General features: G+C 47.0%; 1 protein-coding gene across 9 annotated transcripts; it reads right to left on the bottom strand.

Moving 5' to 3' along the window:
* Window positions 1-927: 927 nt before the first annotated feature.
* Window positions 928-18038, bottom strand: Chrnb4 (cholinergic receptor nicotinic beta 4 subunit). 9 transcript variants are annotated; one of them, XM_078049168.1, is made up of 7 exons: window positions 17846-18035; window positions 13311-13447; window positions 12773-12921; window positions 7537-7581; window positions 7325-7434; window positions 5502-6492; window positions 928-1804 (listed from the first exon to the last, which is right to left on the bottom strand). In XM_078049168.1, the coding sequence occupies exons 2-7, from the start codon at window positions 13366-13368 to the stop codon at window positions 1664-1666; spliced, it is 1494 nt and encodes a 497-aa protein (XP_077905294.1). In that variant the 5' UTR covers window positions 13369-13447; window positions 17846-18035; the 3' UTR covers window positions 928-1663. The 9 variants fall into 9 exon arrangements, with proteins under 9 accessions (XP_077905294.1, XP_077905298.1, XP_077905295.1 ...); XM_078049172.1 differs by lacking the exon at window positions 13311-13447 and adding an exon at window positions 16599-16639 and having other exon boundaries at window positions 17846-18033; XM_078049169.1 differs by lacking the exon at window positions 17846-18035 and adding an exon at window positions 16941-17068.
* Window positions 18039-19716: the final 1678 nt, after the last annotated feature.

Below are 19716 nucleotides of genomic sequence, written 5' to 3' on the forward strand. Positions count from 1 at the left end.
TTTTAATGTTGAAATACATACTTAACCACATAATCCAGCAATTACACTGCTGAGTTTTTATCTGGAGAAATGAAAACTTTTGTTCACACCCATCCTACATGTGATGTATGTGACAGCTCTATTCATAATTGCCCCAAATTGGAAACAGCCTCAATGTGCTTCAACATCCATAGGATAAAGTACTGCTTGGCATATAAAGGGACACATGACTGATACACTCAGCAACCTGAATGAATCTCAAAGGTATTATGCTAACCAAAGAAAACAATCTCCAGAGGCTACATACTGTATGATTCCAGTTAAATAGCATTCTCAAAGTCACTGAACAATAGTTATAGAAAGAAGATAAGTGGTTCCCTGGGGTTGGAAGTGGAGGAGCTGAGGCTATAAGGAAATGGTAAGGGAAGTTCTTTTGGGTGACAGATCTTTCCTGTGTCCTGATAGTAGTGGTGGTTACACAGATCTATACCTGTTATAATTTGTAGAATTTTTAAAAGATACTTATTTTTTAGTTGTAGGTGGACACTATATCTTTATTTCATTTTTATGCGGTGCTGAGGATCAAACCCAGTGCCTCATGCTTGCTAGCAAGCACTCTACCACTGAGCCACAACTCCAGCCCATAATTCATAGATTATATATTTAAAATGTCTTTTTATTGTATAGTAATTTAAAAAATGGAATTTTTAAGTGTTCTCCATTGCACACATATTCTGAACGTCTACAACTTGCCAGGCACTGTGGGAAAGACAGTATGCTGGGTGGTGGGAGGGGGATCCATCAGCATGTGAGGGATACAGACCCAAACCAGCCATGATATGAAAGTAGAAAGTGGCCAGAGAGCCATGAAGTCCTGGACAAGGGGGCCATTCCTTTCAGGGATGGGGACCAAGGACAGCTGCTTGAAGGAGGAGCAGGAGCCATTCATTCATTCAACAAACATTTATTTCACACCTGCTGTGTGCCAAGCTCAGTCTCAGACCTGGAGCAAACCCTGCTCTCATGGAGCCCACACTGGTGGTGAGATGTGGACGGTAAACGTGCTGCCAAATAACTGCACGTACTGGGGGGGCTCGAGGATGGCGATAGGGTAACGTGGTCACTGGGGAGGGTGCTTTGAAATGGGAACAGTCTTTAGATGATATCGGAGCAGAGGATCATGGTAGCAGAGCCCTGATTGATGACACCATGGGAAGAGCTTGGGAAGCACAGGGGTGGGGAAGAAGGTTCAGTAGATGCAAAGGCTCTGAGCTGGGAAGGATCTAGAAGCATGTGGGAGACTGAAAGAAGGCTAGTGAGCCTAGAGGTCAAGAGAGGATGGAGACAGCTGGGGGTGGAGAGATAGGCTGGGATGTGGGCGAGATGCCTGGCACATAGTAGGTGCTGTTAGTATACCTGGTGCAGGGAAGGAAGATAGGCTGGAATTAAACTGTCTGAAGCCCCCTCCTGTTGGGCTTCCTCGGAGGCATTCAGAAGGGACAGCGCAGGACCCCATCCTTGCCCTCTGGCAGCTGTGGCTGCTTTGATGGATTGTTAGCTGATGGTCAGATGTTTATTTAGGGCCTCATCAGCTGTGACCCAGAAGGAAGCAGTGAACTGTCCATCTGGCTGCTCACATCATCTCACCCCACAGCCCAGGGTGCTCTTGGACATGTTGGGCAGTCTAGGGCACCTCAGAAGGTGGGTGGGTCAGGAAGAGGGGAGGGAGGAAGAGCCCCACAGTGCCCAGGACGCATACAAACACGAATACCCACAGGAACAGCCGGTCGACCACCATGGCCACATATTTCCAGTCCTCAATGACCTGTAGATAGATAGAAGGGTTGGTTACAGGTGCAGAAAAACTGAGCTCCCTCCTTCCTCTAAGTCAGGTCCTCACCATCTGGTCAGAGATCCCAATGGTCACAATGTGGGCTTGGAACCACATAATGGTATGGCAAGTCCTGAGTCCCAGGCTGGCCTCAACTGAGCAACTCTGTCACTCTCGGCGTCCTCCAACCCCACCTGACCTGCCCACTAAGCATTGTAGAGCCACCAGGAACTTGGAGAGGACAGGAAAGTTAGGAATGTAAGGTGTCATTAATACTGTCATCCCTCAGTATCCTCAGAGGATTGGCTATAAGATTCCCCATGGACACCCAAATCAGAGGATGCTTGAGCCCTTTATGTGAAACAGCATAGATTTTGCACATAGCCTATACACATCCTCCTGCAGACTTGCAGACTGTCATCTCTAGATTGCTTACGGTACCAAATATACTATAAATGCTTTGCAAATAATTGTATTTTTTTTAGGGAATGGTGACAAGAAAATTAAGTCCATAAAAATACAATTTTTTTTGGAATGTTTTGACCCATGGTTGAATCCATGGGTAGGTTTTGGGGGAAAGCTGTATCACATATTGTAATTTGAAGATCAAATCTGGTTATAAATAAAGGGGGATGAGGCCTGAGGATCATGAAATTCCTTTCTCTCATTTTCACCCCAAATCCTCTGCCTGAGCCAGCTCTGCATAAAGAAGATTTGGGGCCCACCTACTTTAGTGGGGGCAGGGCAGTGGGCGCTTACAGAACACCTGGAAATCCTGCTGGTTAATTCGTTCAATTCCGTTCACAGCAGTGTCTGCTATTTCCTCTAATTAAGACTCAGCCTCCTCCTGCCTCATCATCTGGCTAGCTCTCTTGGGCTCACTCTGACTTGCTCTCTTGCTTTCCCTGTCTCTAATCATCTCAGACCCACCTATGAGGTGTGACATTGATAGAAACCTGGCTGGCCTCCAGAGGTGCCACCACAGAGGTGCCTGCTTCCTTGGCACAGGGGGAGATGCCCGGCATCCTGTTGTCCCTCCCCCATCCCCTGCCCTGGAAGAGCTCAGCAGAGGCTCTGGAGCTGGAAATACAGGCAGGCAGCAGCGGGCAAGCTGACGTCAGTGACCCAATTTGTTAGGGCCCCATCAATGGTGTGTGTCTACCCCTAGGATAATCCTGTGCCAAAGCAGCCCTCACTCCCTCAACCAAACACACTGGCACCTGTCCCTAAGACGCAACAGGCACAGCACAGCTCTCCAACAGCATGCTCCTTGGCATTCTTGGGTTTCTTTTGGATAACCCTGATTTCAAACAGCTTTTGTATGTGTGTGTGATTTCCCTCCCTCTTTTTATATTTTTTTGTGCTATTTATAGTGACCAGTTAATCACCTGGGAAGGAGAAAATGCTGAAGATGAGACACTCTGCCCGGGCTAACTCAGGGATGGGCATGCCCTGGAACACAGACCCTGCCCCACTTGCACAAGAGAAAGTCAGTCAAGCAACAAGTCCACCATGTGTTCGGTGCAGGGCAAGGCACTGGGAGGGCATGGCAGAGAGATCTGGGTATTGATCCCAGGTCTGCTCTGTGCCAGCTGTGTGACCCAGGACAAGTTAAGAATGTCCCTGAGCCTCACTAGCCCCATTGTAAACTGGGGGTTCTAGTAAAAGCCACTTTGGGGATTCTTGGGAGGGGTGGAAGTAATTTATGTCGCCTCCTGGCAGAGCTCCTGATGTATATATGGAGCTTAATGAACACTGGTGATTGTGACAGCAGTGGGTCCTGCCTGGCTCCTCCCTCTAGGGGCTTGAAATTAACGGGGGCTAGAAACAGTAGGAGGCCTGTGAGTGCCAATGGTGTGAGAGGCCTTTAGAAGGGAGAGTGGAGAATAGATGTCAGTTCAGCCAGCTGTGCAGGAGGCCAGGGCTCCTCAACCTCCAATGTGTACTAGAACCACCAGGGATCTGGTTAAAACTGCAGGCCCTGGGTTCTTCTCCCAGGGACCATGGCTCAGTCAGAATGAGTTGCTTCAACTCTGTGGTCTGAAAAACTGCCCAGGTGGTTCTCATTTAGCCAGCAGGGCCCCAGGCGGCAATTAAGGTTTGGGAGGCAATGCATTAGGTGATGGTGAACTCCTGAATGATTTTTTTTTAAACATTTTTTTTAGTTATACATGGGCACAATATCTTTATTTTTGTTTATTTATTTTTATGTGGTGCTGAGGATGGAACCCAGGATCTCACATGTGAGAGGTGAGTGCTCTATTGCCGAGCCACAACCCCAGCCCCTCTCCCTGAATGATTTTAAATTAAAGAATAGCATGATCCAATCAGTTTTTTAGAAGGCAAAATCCTGTAGAGCTGTGCTTCTCAAATTGAAATATGCCTAGAAAGTTCCTGGGATCTGGTGAAAATGCAGATTCAGGGAGGGAGGCCTGGGAGAGTCCGCATTTCTCAGCATGTTGCTGCTGCTGGTTCAAGGACTGCACTCTGAGTAGCTGGGGTGCATAAGAATATCTCATGCCCTATATATGTTTCATTTGTTAGCAGTTCTCTTCTTTCCTTTGCACAGTGTGATTCTGAAGCTTTTCGGGGCCTGCACTTGTCAGTCTGTGCTAACTAATGGAATACCAGGGCTCTCCCTTGAGAATGCAGCTACTGAAAAGGGATTGCAGAAAGACAAGTACAAGGAGATGCCCTCTTTTACCCACGCAGCTGCAAAGTGGGAGACATCACATAAAAATCCGCACAAAGAATCTCATCTGTGTTGAAATGAGAACATTCACGGAACTTGTTCTGCCTGGTGCATGTGAACATTTCTAACCATTACTGTCTCCTCCTGTGTTCAGTTATTATCAAGTCCCCCTTAGATGTGTTACTTGCTCAAAGGAGTCACTGGAGACACCCAAGCTCTAACACTCATTGCTTTGTTCTGTGAAAGTGAACTCACCCTCATTTCAGAAAGTCTATAATTCTAGCCACCCCACTTCATCATTTATTAGGCTGGTAGCAGCTTTTAATTGATGTTTCCAAACTCCTGGAAGATACAAGTGCTAGTATGGAATCTTCACAAGTCTGCAGACAAGAACAGATGCCCCTGGTACCCCAGCCCACTTGTGCTCCCTAATGGCTGCAGAGTCATTCCCAGCCCACTTCAGGTGCCTGCATCTCCTCCTTTCTCTGTCTAGGGCCTTCTCCTGCACCAGAGGTGCTTGCTCTGGCAAGCTGATGTAACTGGGGAGAGCAGGGAAGCTATTGTCCTGGAGTCACTGACAACCCACAGGGGATGGGAGCCCCCCTCTAGGACATCATTCTGAGGCTAGTTCCTGAGAGGGTCTCAGTCAGGACTGTGGGCACCCACAGCAGGATGCCGCTCATTAATATCCTACAGCGGTTTCCTCCTTCTCCTGCTTCCTCACTGTGCTCTCTGGGATCACCTGTCACATAAACTACCTGCGCTCAAACCCATCTCAAGATCTGCTTTTGAGGAACCCAAAAACAAACACAGAAAGATCATTGCTCCTTCTGTCTTCTTCCCTGTGCACGCAGCTATAATAAAACCCATTTTAGATGTGGATTCCGAGGAATTTGAGAGTCCTTATCTCATACGAATTAACTGCAAAAAAATGGCAGGGAACAGGCATTGTTATCTGAGCCCCTTCTACTGGACATGTGGGCAGGGTTAGGGACTTACACTCTGGTCTTCATCGTCACTCTTCATGTGCTGGGCAATGAAGCTGACACCCTCCAAAGCCTCCTGCACATCCTGCCGGAACCTCCCAGAGGACCTCTGCCTGAAATCTCTGGGGATGCCTGCTGAGTGGGAGCCAGCTGGAGACTTGGGCGCCGCAGGGGCAGGGTTCATAAAGTACATGGAGTTCCCGTAGAGGTTAGAGGGACTGGCAGGGCCCACAGCAGAGGTGGCAGTGGCCTCAGTCTTAGTCAGGTACAACTGGGTGGGCAGGGGGGCCTTGGCCGGGCTGCTGTCAAGGCCAAGTCTCTTCATGAAGAGGAAGGTAGGCAGCTTGTGCAGGAAACAGCGCTTGACCCAGGGCGCCATGGTGTGGGTGCTGGGTGAGCGGTGGTGCACATTGAGCACACACACGGTAGTGACAATGGAGAAGGTGACCAGCACCATGGTGAACATGAGGTACTTGCCGATGAGTGGCACATCAAGGGAGGTGGGTGGCACAATCTTGGAGATGAGCAGCAGGAAGAAGGTGAGCGCCAGGAGTACAGAGATGCACAGTGTCATCTTCTCCCCACAGTCAGACGGCAGGTAGAAGACCAGGATGGCCAGTGACGTGATAAGCACGCAGGGGATGATGAGGTTGATGGTGTAGAAAAGCGGCTTTCGCTTGATGATGAAGTCATAGGTCACGTCCACATAGCTGGGGTCCTGTGGGTTCACTGTCCTTCGCCCTGGGAGGGCCACTATGTCCCACTCACCACTGGGAGTAAAGTCATCTATACTGGCCGTGGGTGACTTAAGGACCATGTCGATTTCCGTGTGGTCGTAGGTCCACGAGCGAAACTTGAGGGTGCAGTTCTGCTGGTCGAAGGGAAAATGCTTCACCTCGATCTTGCAGGCACTCTTGTAGATGGCAGGGGGCAGCCACAGAATGCTGCCATTGGAGCGGACCACCACGTTGGTGTAGACAGACACCTCATAGGTCCCATCAGCACTGGGGCGAGGATAGGGTGTGGAGGAGAACATCATGAAACCCGCAGACAAGGCCAGCCTGTTCTCTGGGCTCCTGGAGGAGCTCTCGGGATTATTCCCACTAATCACCCAGGCTCAGTAAATGGGGCCTGCTTTTCTTGACATCTGGGGCACCAAGAGAGCCCCACCAGGATAGAGTCTGAAAGCTTCACTCAGAACAGCTCATTTAAGCCCCTCAATAGTCCATTGAGGTGGGCTTTTTTTATTACCCCACTTTATACATGGGAAAACCAGGTCTCAGAGAAGTGACTTCTTTAAGGTCAGAAAGCTAGTAAACAATATAGCTGAGATTTGAACTCAGGTTTGTCTGTCCCTTGATAGAGTCTCCGGCCTTAAACTCCTGGGCTCAAGTGATTCTCTTGCCTCAGCCTCATGAGAAACTGGGACTACTGGTGCATGCCACGGTACCTGGCCAACCTGAGGTATTTACACACTAATTTGGTGCCACCAAAACTCAATGCTGATAAAGCAACTGAGGCTCAAAAAGTCAGAATAGAGACAGGTAGAGTATGGGACTAGGGGTCAGATGCTGTCCTGGTCCCAGCTGTGCAGAGTGACTCAGACAAGGCCCTTGCCTTGTCTGGGTCTTGCCCTCTCTGGGTCTCCAACTTCCTTCTTAGCTGAGGGCTCTGGCTCTAATCATCTCTATTTTTCTTCCAGTCTGGTGGCCTAGAGGTATGGCTGAAGTACAGATGAAATCTAAGGTTGAACTCAGACCTGGATAACCCCTCAAGGATGGGCCTGCTGCCCTGGCCCAACCCTCACGGGATCTTAGCCCACCCTCTGTCACTCACTTGTTGTACAGCACAATGTCAGGCAACCAGATGCGCTTTGCAGGGATCCTCAGGATATTCACACCCTCGTAGCGGGAGCTGTTCCAGGCCAGGCGGTAATCAGTCCACTCCTGAGCAGACAAGCAAGTCTCCATCACTTGTAGGTCCATCATCACAAAAAGGCAGCCCTAGGGGAAACACCTCCTGGGCTGGGGACCTTGCAGGGCACTTACCTGTTTCAGCCAGACGTTGGTGGTCATGATCTGTTCTCGCTCATTCTGGGGAAGGAAATGGGGCCATCAGTTGATCAGGAAGGAGGAGCCCTCACTAATGGGTTTTTAGCCCTCACTAAAAAGGCTCTGAGCTCCAGGCCTATGTGGCCAACTGCTGTCCCAACATCTCATAAATGGCTCAGAGTTATTTCATACCCAGAACATCAGGGGTAAAGCTCATTATCTTTTCCCAAGCCTTGTTCCCTTTTGGAGTTATTAGTTTAGAGAATGGCACCTCCAGTCATTCATTCCATAAACCAGAAACTTGGAAGTTGTTCTCTGATGCCCTCTTCTTTGATCCATCCATAAGTCCTGTTGATTGCATCTCCTACATGCATCTCAAATTTATCTGCTTCTTTCCATCTCTACTGCTACCATCATCAATCATTTGGACTAATGCAGTCACTTCCTAATAGGTCTTCTGGATCTGCTCTGGCCTGTCTTTAGTCTTTTCTCTGCAGGTTGGTCCCATTAGAATATCAACTTCTTAGACCATGTGTTCTGATCAAACCCTCTTGCTTCCCCAGCTCATCTAAAATAAAAGCCAAAGATGTATGTGTACCAGGTCCTAATGATCTGCCTCTGACTCAGCCCCATTCATAACCTTGTATCTCAATATGGTCCCAGCTGCTCACTCCACTTCAGCTATGCTTGTCTCTTTGCTCCTGCCTTTATATACTCTGTTCCTTTTTTCATGAAAATCTATGCAGTGACTTCCTCACTTTCTTTAGATATTGGAAATGTCAAATGATCAGAGAAGTCCTCCCCAACCTTCCCACATAAAATAGCACCCATGTCCCTCTCCCCTTATCTTACCTTGTTTTTCTTCATAGAACTTATAACCAGGGAACATTATCTTTTTGTGTATTGCTACCACCTCCCACTAGAATCCAAAAGCCTTGAGGAAAGACAAAATCCAGAAGAGCAACTGGTATGTGTCACCTACCTGATAAGTATTTTCTGAATGAATGTATGAATCCTACCATCATAATCCAGGCCACCCTTATTCATCTCTTACCTGGACCACTGCAAGACCCTCCTAGCTGGTCTATGACTACTTTGTACACCATCACCGCACACACTCACACATCTATATTTTCCTTTATAGCCAGAATGAAAATTTCCAAACTTCCTGCCATTTTCCACTCAATCACTTCTGTGGCTTCCCTCACATACAGAATAAAAATCTAATCCCTCTATAGGGTTTACAGGATTTTTCCAACTTCCCCAGCCTCATTCACCTTCCTGTGTTTCTTTAGTCTGTGCTCCAGCTCTGCTTGGCTTCCTTAGTTCTCTGAATGTGTCTTGTGCTCTCAGTTTGCACCATTTTCCTGCCTTCTCTTCATCAAGTTAACTTCCATGTCCTGATTTCAGCTTGGTGATCATTTCTTCAAGGAACCTGCCCTAAACCCTCAACTGGGTAAGCCTATTAATATGACAAAGCTAAACTGCCAGGAACAGAGAACCAGAGAAACATAGGCTTAAATAAAGTAGACATTTATGTCCTTCTCTTGCAATATTTTGGACATAAATGGTGGTTCTGCTCTACAAAATCCTCAGATACTCAGGTTCCTTCCACCTTTCTTTTCTATTACACCAAGAGTGTGACCCCCATCTGCATGGTTTAAGATGTTGGAATATCAAACACAACATCCACATTCTTGGTTATTAGGAGCAGGGAAAAAAGGGATGGATACATGCCCCTGTCTCATTTTGATTAGAGTATTTAGGCCATTTATATTTAATATAGTTACTGATATAGAGATGGCCCCCCCAATTTTTAAAAATATTTATCTTTTAATTATAATTGGACACAATTTCTTTCTTTCTTTCTTTCTTTCTTTCTTTCTTTCTTTCTTTCTTTCTTTCTTTCTTTCTTTCTTTTTCTTTATTTATTTTTATGTGTGCTGAGGACTGAACACAGAGCCTTGCACGTGCTAGGCAAGCACTCTACTACTGAACCACAACCCGACCCAATTTTTTTCCAGTCCAATTTTAAAAAATATTTTTAGTTATAAATGAACACAATACCTTTATTGATTGATTGATTGATGTGGTACTGAGGTTTGAACCCAACGCCTCACAAATGCTAAATAAGCACTCTACCACTGAACTACCACTCTAGCCTGGCCTCCAACTTTTGATGATTCAACTTGTGATTTCTTTTTTTTACTTTACAATAAGTAAAGGTAGTAAATATCTTTTGACTTACAATAATTGTTACTTACAGTGGGTTTATTGGTACATAACTCCATCTCAGGTTGAGGAGCATCTGTATTTAAGTTTAAACCTATCATCTATTTGTTTTGTGTTTACTCTTTCTGTTGACTTGTTTTGGAATCTTTTATTATTCCATTTCCCCCTACCTTCATGTGACCCTTTCCTTAGTAGTTACCCTAGAGATTATACTATACATATTTGATGTTATAATCTAATATAAATTAGTACTTTTACCACTTCCAGAAAAAAACCTTTCAACTCCATCTACTCACTCCAGACTTTTTGGCTACTCTTCTCATATATTGAATTCTATGTAAGTTAAAACATTGCAAGATGTTTTTATTGTATTATAGCATCAATGTCAACTTAAATTTACCCATCCAGTTACCCTTTTTGTTGTGCTTCATTCTTGCTCAATCTGGGATCATTTTCCTAGTAGCAAAAGAACAACATTTAGCATTTCCTTTAATATTAAATCTTCTGGTGTTAAATTATCTATTTTTTATTTTTAGTCTGAAAATGTCATCATTTCACCTTAATTTTTGAAAGAGTCCTTCAAAATCCTTATCTAATTCTATGGTTTGTAGGTTTTCCCCTGGCTGTAACACTTTCAAAATGCCATTCAATGTTCTGACTTCCATATTCAGTAGTTAATTTTATTGTTGTTCTTATCTTTTTGCTTTGTTTTCTTCTTTCTTTTCCTGGATGCTCTTAAGATTTTCTGTCTTTGGTTGTCAGGAATTTGAATATGATGTATTTGGGTATGGGTTTCATTTTGTTTTGTTGTCTCTCATGGGGTTCATAGAGCCTCTTGAATCTGTGACTTCATATCCTTGTTCAGTTTTGGAAAATTTTCAGTCAATATCACTTCAAATATTGCTTATGTCTTATTATTTATCTCCATTTCTTCTGGGACTCCAAATATACATTAGTCTTGTTTAAAATTATAACTATCTATCTCCTACTTTGTATTTTCATTCATTCTTCTCCTTGGTTTGTATTGATGCTTTCTATTGAGCTGTCTTCCAATTCACTAATTTTCTCTTCTGCTATGACCAATCTGCTATGAAACCCACCCAATGATTTTTTCCCAATGAGTTTCAAATTATAGTCTTTGTATGTTTTTGGCTTTAGAATTTACCTTTCCCCTCTTTTTTATAATAACCAGTTCCTTGGAGAAATTCTCCATCTTCATAATTTTCTTGAGCATATATACCACTGAGCTACACCTTGGGCTCATTTTCTTAGCCTCTTAGCCTTACACTGCTTACCAACCATCAAAGGTGAGGTAAAGCATCACGGACTGTCAGGTTCACCCCCTAGAACCTGGACACTCAAACACATGTATATTTCTTCCTTTGGCATTTATTTTTCTCCGTCTTTTCTAATTGTTCTTCTAGAAAGGCTAATCTGCAACAAGCAATTCTGCCATCACTGAAAGTCAAAAACCTTCATCTGTCTTAAAAACCTCTTTTTTTAAGTTGACATATAATTCACACACAGTGAAATATGCTGATCTTAAATGCACTGTTTGATCAGTTTTAACAAATGGATTACCCATGTAATCCACGTCATTTCTATCATCAAGAAAGTTTTCTTGTGCTTTAGTCCTGCCTCTCACTCCCCTTCACTTCCCCTGAATGTGCCCGAGAACATTGGTTCAGGACCCTAGTCTACCCTGCAAAGAGCTACTTGGACCTGTCTTGCTCAGCACAAACTCCTCACCTTTCCCTAGAACTTTCTGTCTTTAAACTAGTTGTGCCTCCCTCCTCAAAAAAAAAAAAAAAAAAAAAAAAGAATAAGTCCTGGAAAAAGAAAGACCCCCCCCCAAAAAAAACCCGTAAATATTTCCTTTATGTACAAGCCTTTGGGAATACAACAGCTCACAGTGGTACCTGAAGGGGCAGGAGCTGGAGGCTGTGTCCCCTCCCCTTACTGGTGGCCTCTATCACTCTACAGGGCCTGCAGAGCAGATCTGGCAGGGGCAGCATGAGCCTGGAAGCTTGATCAGGGCGGCCTGCCTGCTTGCCCTCATCAGAGCAGCAGCTGCATAGCAGTGCCTGGGGCTCACCCTATTAAGCAAAAAGGAGTTGGCTGGACAATAACACTCAGACCTGGCTGTGGGACACGGAGAGGAACAGGGAGTCAAGAGTTCCATCCTGCCCAGTCCTCCCCATCTCCTGACTGTGCTACTTCCTAGGGGATGGGGCCAGATGTTCATTTGGCCCAAGCCTTTTGGGGCACTATAGTTTTGAGAGGCTAGGTTTTTGGTGGCCAATGGTGTTGGAGAGAGATGGTAAGAAGGAGAAGGAATGGATACTGTTGGATAGGCAGAATAACTTCTTACATTCTGTAGCACAGCAGGACAAATATGGTTGACAACAATTAATTGAATATTTGTTTGTTCTTTTCCTTATTCTGTCTGTCTGTCTTACACAACAATTAATTGAATATTTGTTCTTTTCCTTATTCTGTCTGTCTCTCTCTCTCTTTCTCTCCCCACCCCCTCTCTTTGGAAACTGAGCATTGAACCAGGGTCTTGTGCAAACTAGGCAAGTGCTCTACCACTGAGCTACATCCCCAGCCCTGAATATTTCAAAATAATTAATAAAGAAGAATTTGATTGTTCCCAACACAAAGGAATGATATATGTCTGAGATGATAAGTCCATTACCTTGATCTGATCATTACACACTGTACACATGTATTAAAATGTCACACTATACTCCATAAATTTGTACAATCACTGAGTCAAATGTATATTAATTACACTTTTGAAAAAAAACAGAAAGAAAAATGATGAAAATCTGGAACCTTGCCCAGAAATCTGAGCAATGCCAGAAACCAAACTCAAGTCCCTTGACTCCCAGCTCTGTGCACTGAATGGCCACTCCTTTCCCTGAGACCTGGCAGGGGCCCTGAAAACACACCCTGCGCTTTCTCCTGAGACTTGAGCCCCAGCTGCCTCTGCACCTACCACGCTGATGAGCTGGGCCAGGGAGAGCTGCAGCTGGATGGAGATGAGCTGCGAGGAACTGGTGGCTGGCCGGATCAGGTTGTTGTAGCGGGTTTTGTTCAGAAGGTCATCCATCAGCTTCTCCTCAGCATTGGCCATGCGACAGTCCCCTGGGAAATGGCATAGTCAGACCCACCGAGCCCTTGTCCAGTCAACCCCCACTTCAGTTAGGGCAGTGAAGGGTAGAGCTGTGAGCCTGGAGAGCAGGGTGCCCTCGGTGCCTACTGATGGTGATAAGGGCACGGCAGGCCTGTCTCTTCTTGGGGACTTCAAACTAAACAGTCAAGCCAGAGCTCACCTCTCTCCTCCCATGCCATACCTCTTTGTCCTCTAGCAATGAATGGCATCCCATGCACCATACATCCAGTCCCAAACCTGGAAATCCTCTCCTCCTTTGGTTTATTCAAGTGGCCGTCTAGGCCAGTCTAGTCTACTTTCCAAGACCCCCAGTCTGTCCTTCCATCTCCCACACACTCCAATAGCCAAGGCCCTAGCTTACCTCCCCTGCTCTGAACTCTTCCAGTAGCCTCCTTGCTGGTCCCACCTGCCTCTGCCATCCATGTGTCCTGTAGTACCAGGGTGATCTTCAGATTGCACACTGGCTCAGGGTTCTTCCTTACCCACAACCTCTCATAACTGAAGGCAGAGTTAAGACCCAAATGTTTCAACTTGGCATTCAAAGCCTTCTGCTCCTAGCACTGACTTATCTTTCTCAACCTCATATCCTCTTGCCTGTTCACCTTGATGCTAGACACTCTATACTCTGGCCATACTTACAGCTTGCTTTCCCCCTTGTGGTCTTCACTGACTCTCTCCTTGTTTTTGAGCATAATTATTTCTTCTGACAGGATTGCCTCAAGCCCACCAGCTATCCAGGTGTCTAGCCTGTGCCAGGCCCTGTGCTACTGTGCTATGTGCTGGGGATAATGGCAAACAAAACCTATAAACAGACTTGGGAGGCTAGGCAGGAGAATTGCAAGTTTGAGGCCAACCTTGGTGACTTAGTGAGACCCTGTCTCAAAATAAAATTAAAAGGACTAGAGATGTAGCTCAGTCGTAGAGTGCTCACCTAGAATGTGTGAAGCCCTGAGTTTCACATCTTACCACAAAATCAAAACAAAAATACCCAAAACAGATATGGTTCCTGCTCTCAGCACAAAGTACAAGGGAGGAGCATTATGACTCAAATATGGGTTTGCACACAGAACTGGGTGCACAGTAGTGTTTCCCCTAAGAAGAAAAGAAGAGGGATAGCCTGGATTCAGACTTAGATCTACAGAGCACAAAGTCCCTTTGAGACACCAAATGAAGTGTTCCAGTTGGCAGGTGGCTCCTGGCATCAAGCTGAAAGGAGAGGCCTTAGCTCAGAGCCACATCCAGCTCTCAATGCTAGTGTAGCTTCCTGCAGGGAGTCAGAGCTAGCCATTACCCCACTCCCCAGCAAGTCCCCAGGTCTACCCCCAGATCACACCTCAGATCTCTTGCCAAGTGGTATTTCAATCTTTGTTTCATCTCCCTCATGCATCTGGGAATGAATGTGAGTTCAAGGACTTGAGCTTGTACTAGTTGTCCTCAGGGAGGATGTGTCAAGTATGGTGGAGGGGGCAGTTGGAAAGAGGCAGACTCAGAAGAAGGTCAAGGAAGTGTGGACAGGATTACCCAGGAGCAGGAAAAGAGAAGAGAGTGGCCAGAGGAAACAGCGTTGTGGCAGGAGAGCAGACAGAGTAGGGGGTGGGGGATAAAGGAATAGGGATGGGGGTGGCGATGCTGGCGAGGGGCTGCCTGGCTCACCAGGCCAGGGGTGTGATTTCCTCCTCCCCCCCCACCAGCCATTCACTAAGTCTTACCAAATCCCTTCCTCTTTGGACGGGGCCAGGGGTCCCAGAGCATGGATCACCCCAGTCAAGCAGGTCTGAGGTGGTTCTCCTGGGTGAGTGCTGGGCTGGACACATGGTCATGAGAAACAGCTGCCACCCTGCCTACTCCATGCACTTTCCAATTCGCTGCCTATCTGGAGCAGATGCAATATTTAGTGCCTTGTGAAAGATGCTCCCAGCGCACCTGCTGCCTGCTGTCCCTCCCCCAGACTACCCTGGGTTCACCTGACAGGGGTCCTGTAGATGCCTGGCCTAGATTCTTAACATTGCTTCTCAAAGCTGGGATCCCCTTTCCCAGAGGCCAGCTGCTGGAATACTGGGTCAGGAAAGGCACTCTGTATCTCCAGCCTACACGTAGGTCCCTCCCAGAGTCTTTCTTTAGTACACCTATTTCAGCTAACCCCTCATTTCATAGTAAAGGGAATGACTTTCCCAGAACCATCTGGCATGTCTGAGGCAACTCTGTGGTCAGAATCTGCAGTTCCCAGGCTTCGACCTTGCAATACTATGGGAGGCTGGATTCTGCATCTCTGTAGCCCCAGGAAGCTGGTTCCCTCGGGGTCTTCAGAGTCTAGGATTGCTGCGTAGCTGTGGGGGTTCATGATTCAGCTATAAACGTGCCTGATGAGCTCAGCTTACTCACCTGTGACCTGTCCTGCCTCCGAGTCATTCAGCTAACCTGAGGGACCCTTCCCCATCTTGAGGACCAGCATTGGGCTCCATAGTTAAAAGTCCCAAGAACCTTAGACTATTTACCCAACATTGTATTTTTCAACTGGGGAAACTGAGATCAAAGAAGGAAGGGATTTATTCAAGGACCCCCAGCAAGTCAGATCAGAGTCAGGTCTAGGAGTCTCTTTCAAACAAAGACTCTCCCCTGACCCTGTGACTATGACTTGTGGGGTGTTTTTTTTTTTTTTACTGGGGTTTTAACTTGGGGTGCTTTACCATTAAGCTACATTTCCCAATCCTTTTTATTTTTTATTTAGAGATAGGGTCTCACTACGTTGTTCAGGGTCTCACTAAGTTGCTGATTCTGGCTCAGCCTCCTGAATCATGGGATTATAGGAAGGCACAACCATGCCTGGCTTGTGCCCTTGTTAACTTCACCCCCTAAGGAAACTGCCCTGTCAGAGGCCATAATTGGTATTGTTTGATTATGGGGTGGGGGTAGTGTCCACACCTGCACCTGTGTTTGTATTTATGAGTGTGTCTATATGCATGTGTGTGCACACACTTGCACACACACGAAGGGGTAATAATGACCAGCCCTATGGGCTGGAATGCACAGTTCCTAAAAAGTAGAGGGGGGTGCACCAGAACATCACAATTAGTCTTTCCAATCTGCTGCCTAATGCTTGCAAGGCCTGCTGGGTTAAAAAGACAAGGAACAGAACTTTCACCCCCGCCCCCCCACACACACACCCAGGTGTGGGTCAGAACAGGTAAAAGCTCCTGGGCACAACTGGCATTACATCTCATACTGCCTGCTTACATAGTGAAACAGAAGCCACCACTAGGGGTCAGCCATCACCCAATGATTCTGATGAGGAGTGGTCCTCAGCCTCTGCCTAGGGATTTGCCTCTGGAGGCTGTCTTTGAAAAAACAGCTCCCCCAAATAAAGGGCCTAACAATCTAAGAGGCAGCTGTAGCTGAAATTCTAAATTATGTGTGTGTCCAGTCTGAAAAAGCACATCTGATCTAAAAATGAAGTGACATAGCTATTATTTTGAAATACAACTACAGAAAGTAAGGGTAACAAAATGTTACCTGCAAGTAGGCATCTGCAAGGCAGGAATTATCAGTTGGAGTGTGTGTCCTTAACTGAGGAAGGGCACACAAGAGTTTGTCAAAAGGCAACTGTGGATTTTTTTAAAAGTTGAGAGTTGATCTTTTACAAGAAGCTTACCATACACTATCAGTGCTTCTCCAACCACATGTATGAATCACCTGGATGTACAAAAACAGATTCTCAGGTTGTTTCCAAAGATTTTGATCTCTTGAGCCTGGGATGGGGCCCAGGAATCTGTATAGGGCAATTCAGGGTGTCTCCCAGAATCACACTTTAGAAATACTACAACTGCCCCACATAGGACATATCATCTCCATAGAATAGATAGGGAAATTGAGGCCCAAAGAGGGGGAAAAGAATGGTACAGGGTCACCCAGCAAGTGTTGGCAAAGCCACGATGCAAATATTGCTTGCCGGCACATCTTTGATGAGGGCTCCGCTTTCCCATAGGAACTTTACGTGATCCCTCTACTTCTGCCTTCAGCACTTCCTGTGCTTGGTCTCTCTGTCTGAGGAAGATGTAGCCGTAGACTTCTGGGCTGACTGGGGCCCAGGGACAAGTTTGGGACAGAGTACAGGAGCTGAAAGTGTCCTTGGAACTCTGGTGGGACAACTGAAGCCCAAACCTCAAACGTCTGAACTCTGCCTGGAGAGGGGTCGAAGGGTGGACTAGGTCTCCTTTCCAAGTGTCAGAGATGAGATGGCAGGCCTCTAAGTGAAGGCTCCACTTCACCAGCCTGGCCCTCAGCCAAGCCAGAGTTGGGGACCGGAGGTGGTGATGACATAAAATGTGGTTTCTGGGAGATCCGCCCCCAAAGTGCAATTAAGGCCAATCCTTTTCCCGTTTGGCTGTTTCTCCAGCGCTAAAGGTGTCGGGAGAGACTGAGCAGCGGACTTGATCCAGGGTTTTTACAGCGCCGGGGTTGCAGGCTTCTTCTTCGTTGCGCTCAGTCTTCATGAAAGTCACCTCTTAAGTAAGGAAGGGGCCTTGACCCTGTCCAGACCGGGAGTCGCTGCCCCCAGCTTCCCTTTGCGCTGGGGCTGAGCAGAGCTGTCTATAGAGACGGGACTACCGAGCTCGGATGCCTAGCCCAAAGACACTCGCCACTGGAGAGTGGCCCGGGTGCAAAGGGAAAGGTGGCCCCCACCCCAAACCTCGCAGACCCACCCAGGCCCGCCCCTACTGCCTCTGCAAACGGGCTCAGCCCCGCCCACACCCCCATTTGGCTGGGACACCCTCGGGCCACTCCCCCAGTCCACCCCCACCCACTCTCAAGGCATCCTCCGTTTCCTCCCCTGTGGCCAGTCCAGCCCCGCTTAGCCTGACCCAGGCTCCTCTCCCTTTTTGCCCCCAAATAACTCACCGCGCCTGCAAAGGACGACCAGGGAGAAGAGGACTAGCTGGTGCGCGCTCCTCATGGCGGGCGGGGGCCGTGGTGGCAGCCGCGGAGCGCTCAGCTGTTGGGTCACCCAGGCACAGCTAGCAGGCGAGTGAGCGCTGATTCTGGTCCCAGAGGTATGACGCGCGAGAGGAGCGGGCACTAAGACCCGGAGGACAGCCTCGCGCGCCCCGCGTGGGCCGCAGTGTGAGCCCCGCCCACGCGTGGATGAGGCAGGACTGGGCAGGAGAGAGCCCGGGCTGGGCGGGCTGGCCAGACCTGGTCACCGTGGGTCATCAATGGCTGTCCTGGGTACTTTCTGACACTGAGGGTGTGCAACTTTGGGAGGGTACACTTGTTTAGGGTTCCCCTACCCAGCTTTGGGATGGGATGGAAGCGGAATTGAAGGGAGAGGATGGGGCTAGGGTGGGCTAGCCGCCTCTCCCTCTGTGGACCTTACAACCTCGGCCGACCAGAGGCAGCTCAAGGGAACAAACACACCCCTCCATTGGCCAGCTGGCCCTAGCTAAGTTTTGGAATCAGTAGCCTTCCTTTAGGGTTTGGGGAACAAGCCAGGATAGGTGCCAAAGCAAGAGCAGTCCTGCCTCTGCACCTGGCGGAACCGTGCCTCAGTACAAGATCCAAAAGGGTCTGTGGCCACTTCCTGTGGCCCATGGCACTTTCCCTCCTTCCAGCCCCCCACCTCCTTCCCCATCTGAGCCCCATCTTAACAACTGGAGGAACAAGGTGGGAAGGGTAGGGTCTCAGGGACAGATCACATAAAAAAGACAGCTTTGTCACCTTCTCTCAGGCCTCTCAGTTTTGCTTTCAAATTGTTTCCCCCAGTGGCTTTTTGTTGTAACCTGACATGTTGGCATATGATCGTACAAAAAAAAAAGTAACAAACAAACAACAACAACAAAAAAAACCAACCAGCATTGAAATGGAGCTGACTTCCCCTTGAGGATAGTTTGGAGAATTTAGGTTTGAATGCAACCTCTCTTCTCCAAAGTGCAGCAATAATAGGTGAGATATATAAAGTAAATCAAAAAGACATAACTAGGCTGCAAATAAGATCATCATCTCCATGAACCAAAACCAGAAAACAGATGGAATATTCAGAGACCGAAGCCTGGGACCAGCTAAGCTTTGGAAACCAAAGGTGGTGGTGTGAGGTCCTTGGGATAAAGGAGGACTAACAGACACTGGCTAGAATTGGCTAGAATTTGGGAGCTTGAGTGTATGTTAATCCCTGAAAGGTTCTTGGGAGGAAGGAAGCCTGCTGCTAATTGGTTGTCTGTAGCCCTGGCTTCCTAGGATATATATTATCCCCTAACATACCACTGGACAGGAGTTTTAAGAATGCCATAAAACCTGGAGGAAACTGCAAAACTCGTTGTTAGGTGGAAGGGGAAGGAGAGAGAGAGAAAGAGAAAATGTAATATCCATTCATAGCTTATTCTAGTGCCAGAAAATAAGGAACATGCTCAGAAAATAATGGAGGTGTGTCAAAGGGACACAGAAACTGCCTTAACAGGGTCCCATTGATCATATCTGGGACAACTTGAGCATTAAAATAAGCAGTGATGAGTTATAACTCATTGAATAAAATAAGAAGCTATGAATACATACCAAAGCAAATAAATAGCCAAAGGTTTAATAAGAAATGGGATACTTATAGTTTCAATGTACCTCTCTGCAAAATGCTTAAAACGTGAAAAAAAAGAGTTAATTGTGGTAGACTGAATTATGCTCCCTGCAATGATGTCTACATCCTGACCCCAAAACCTGGGAATGTTTCCTTAAACAGCAAAAGGGGTTTTGCAGATGTGATTATGTGGATGGAGAGATTTTCG

Source organism: Ictidomys tridecemlineatus, chromosome 5 (genome assembly GCF_052094955.1).
Source record: "Ictidomys tridecemlineatus isolate mIctTri1 chromosome 5, mIctTri1.hap1, whole genome shotgun sequence".
Taxonomy (NCBI): Eukaryota; Metazoa; Chordata; class Mammalia; order Rodentia; family Sciuridae; genus Ictidomys; species Ictidomys tridecemlineatus.

Excerpts from the sequence above, each read along its gene's own strand:
- Chrnb4 (XM_078049166.1), bottom strand. Across the intron at positions 7,582-12,772 it reads TGGCCCAGCTCATCAGCGTG|AATGAGCGAGAACAGATCAT; the intron begins GTAGGTGCAGAG and ends TTCCTTCCCCAG. Across the intron at positions 1,805-5,501 it reads GTGACGATGAAGACCAGAGT|GTCATTGAGGACTGGAAATA; the intron begins GTAAGTCCCTAA and ends ATCTATCTACAG.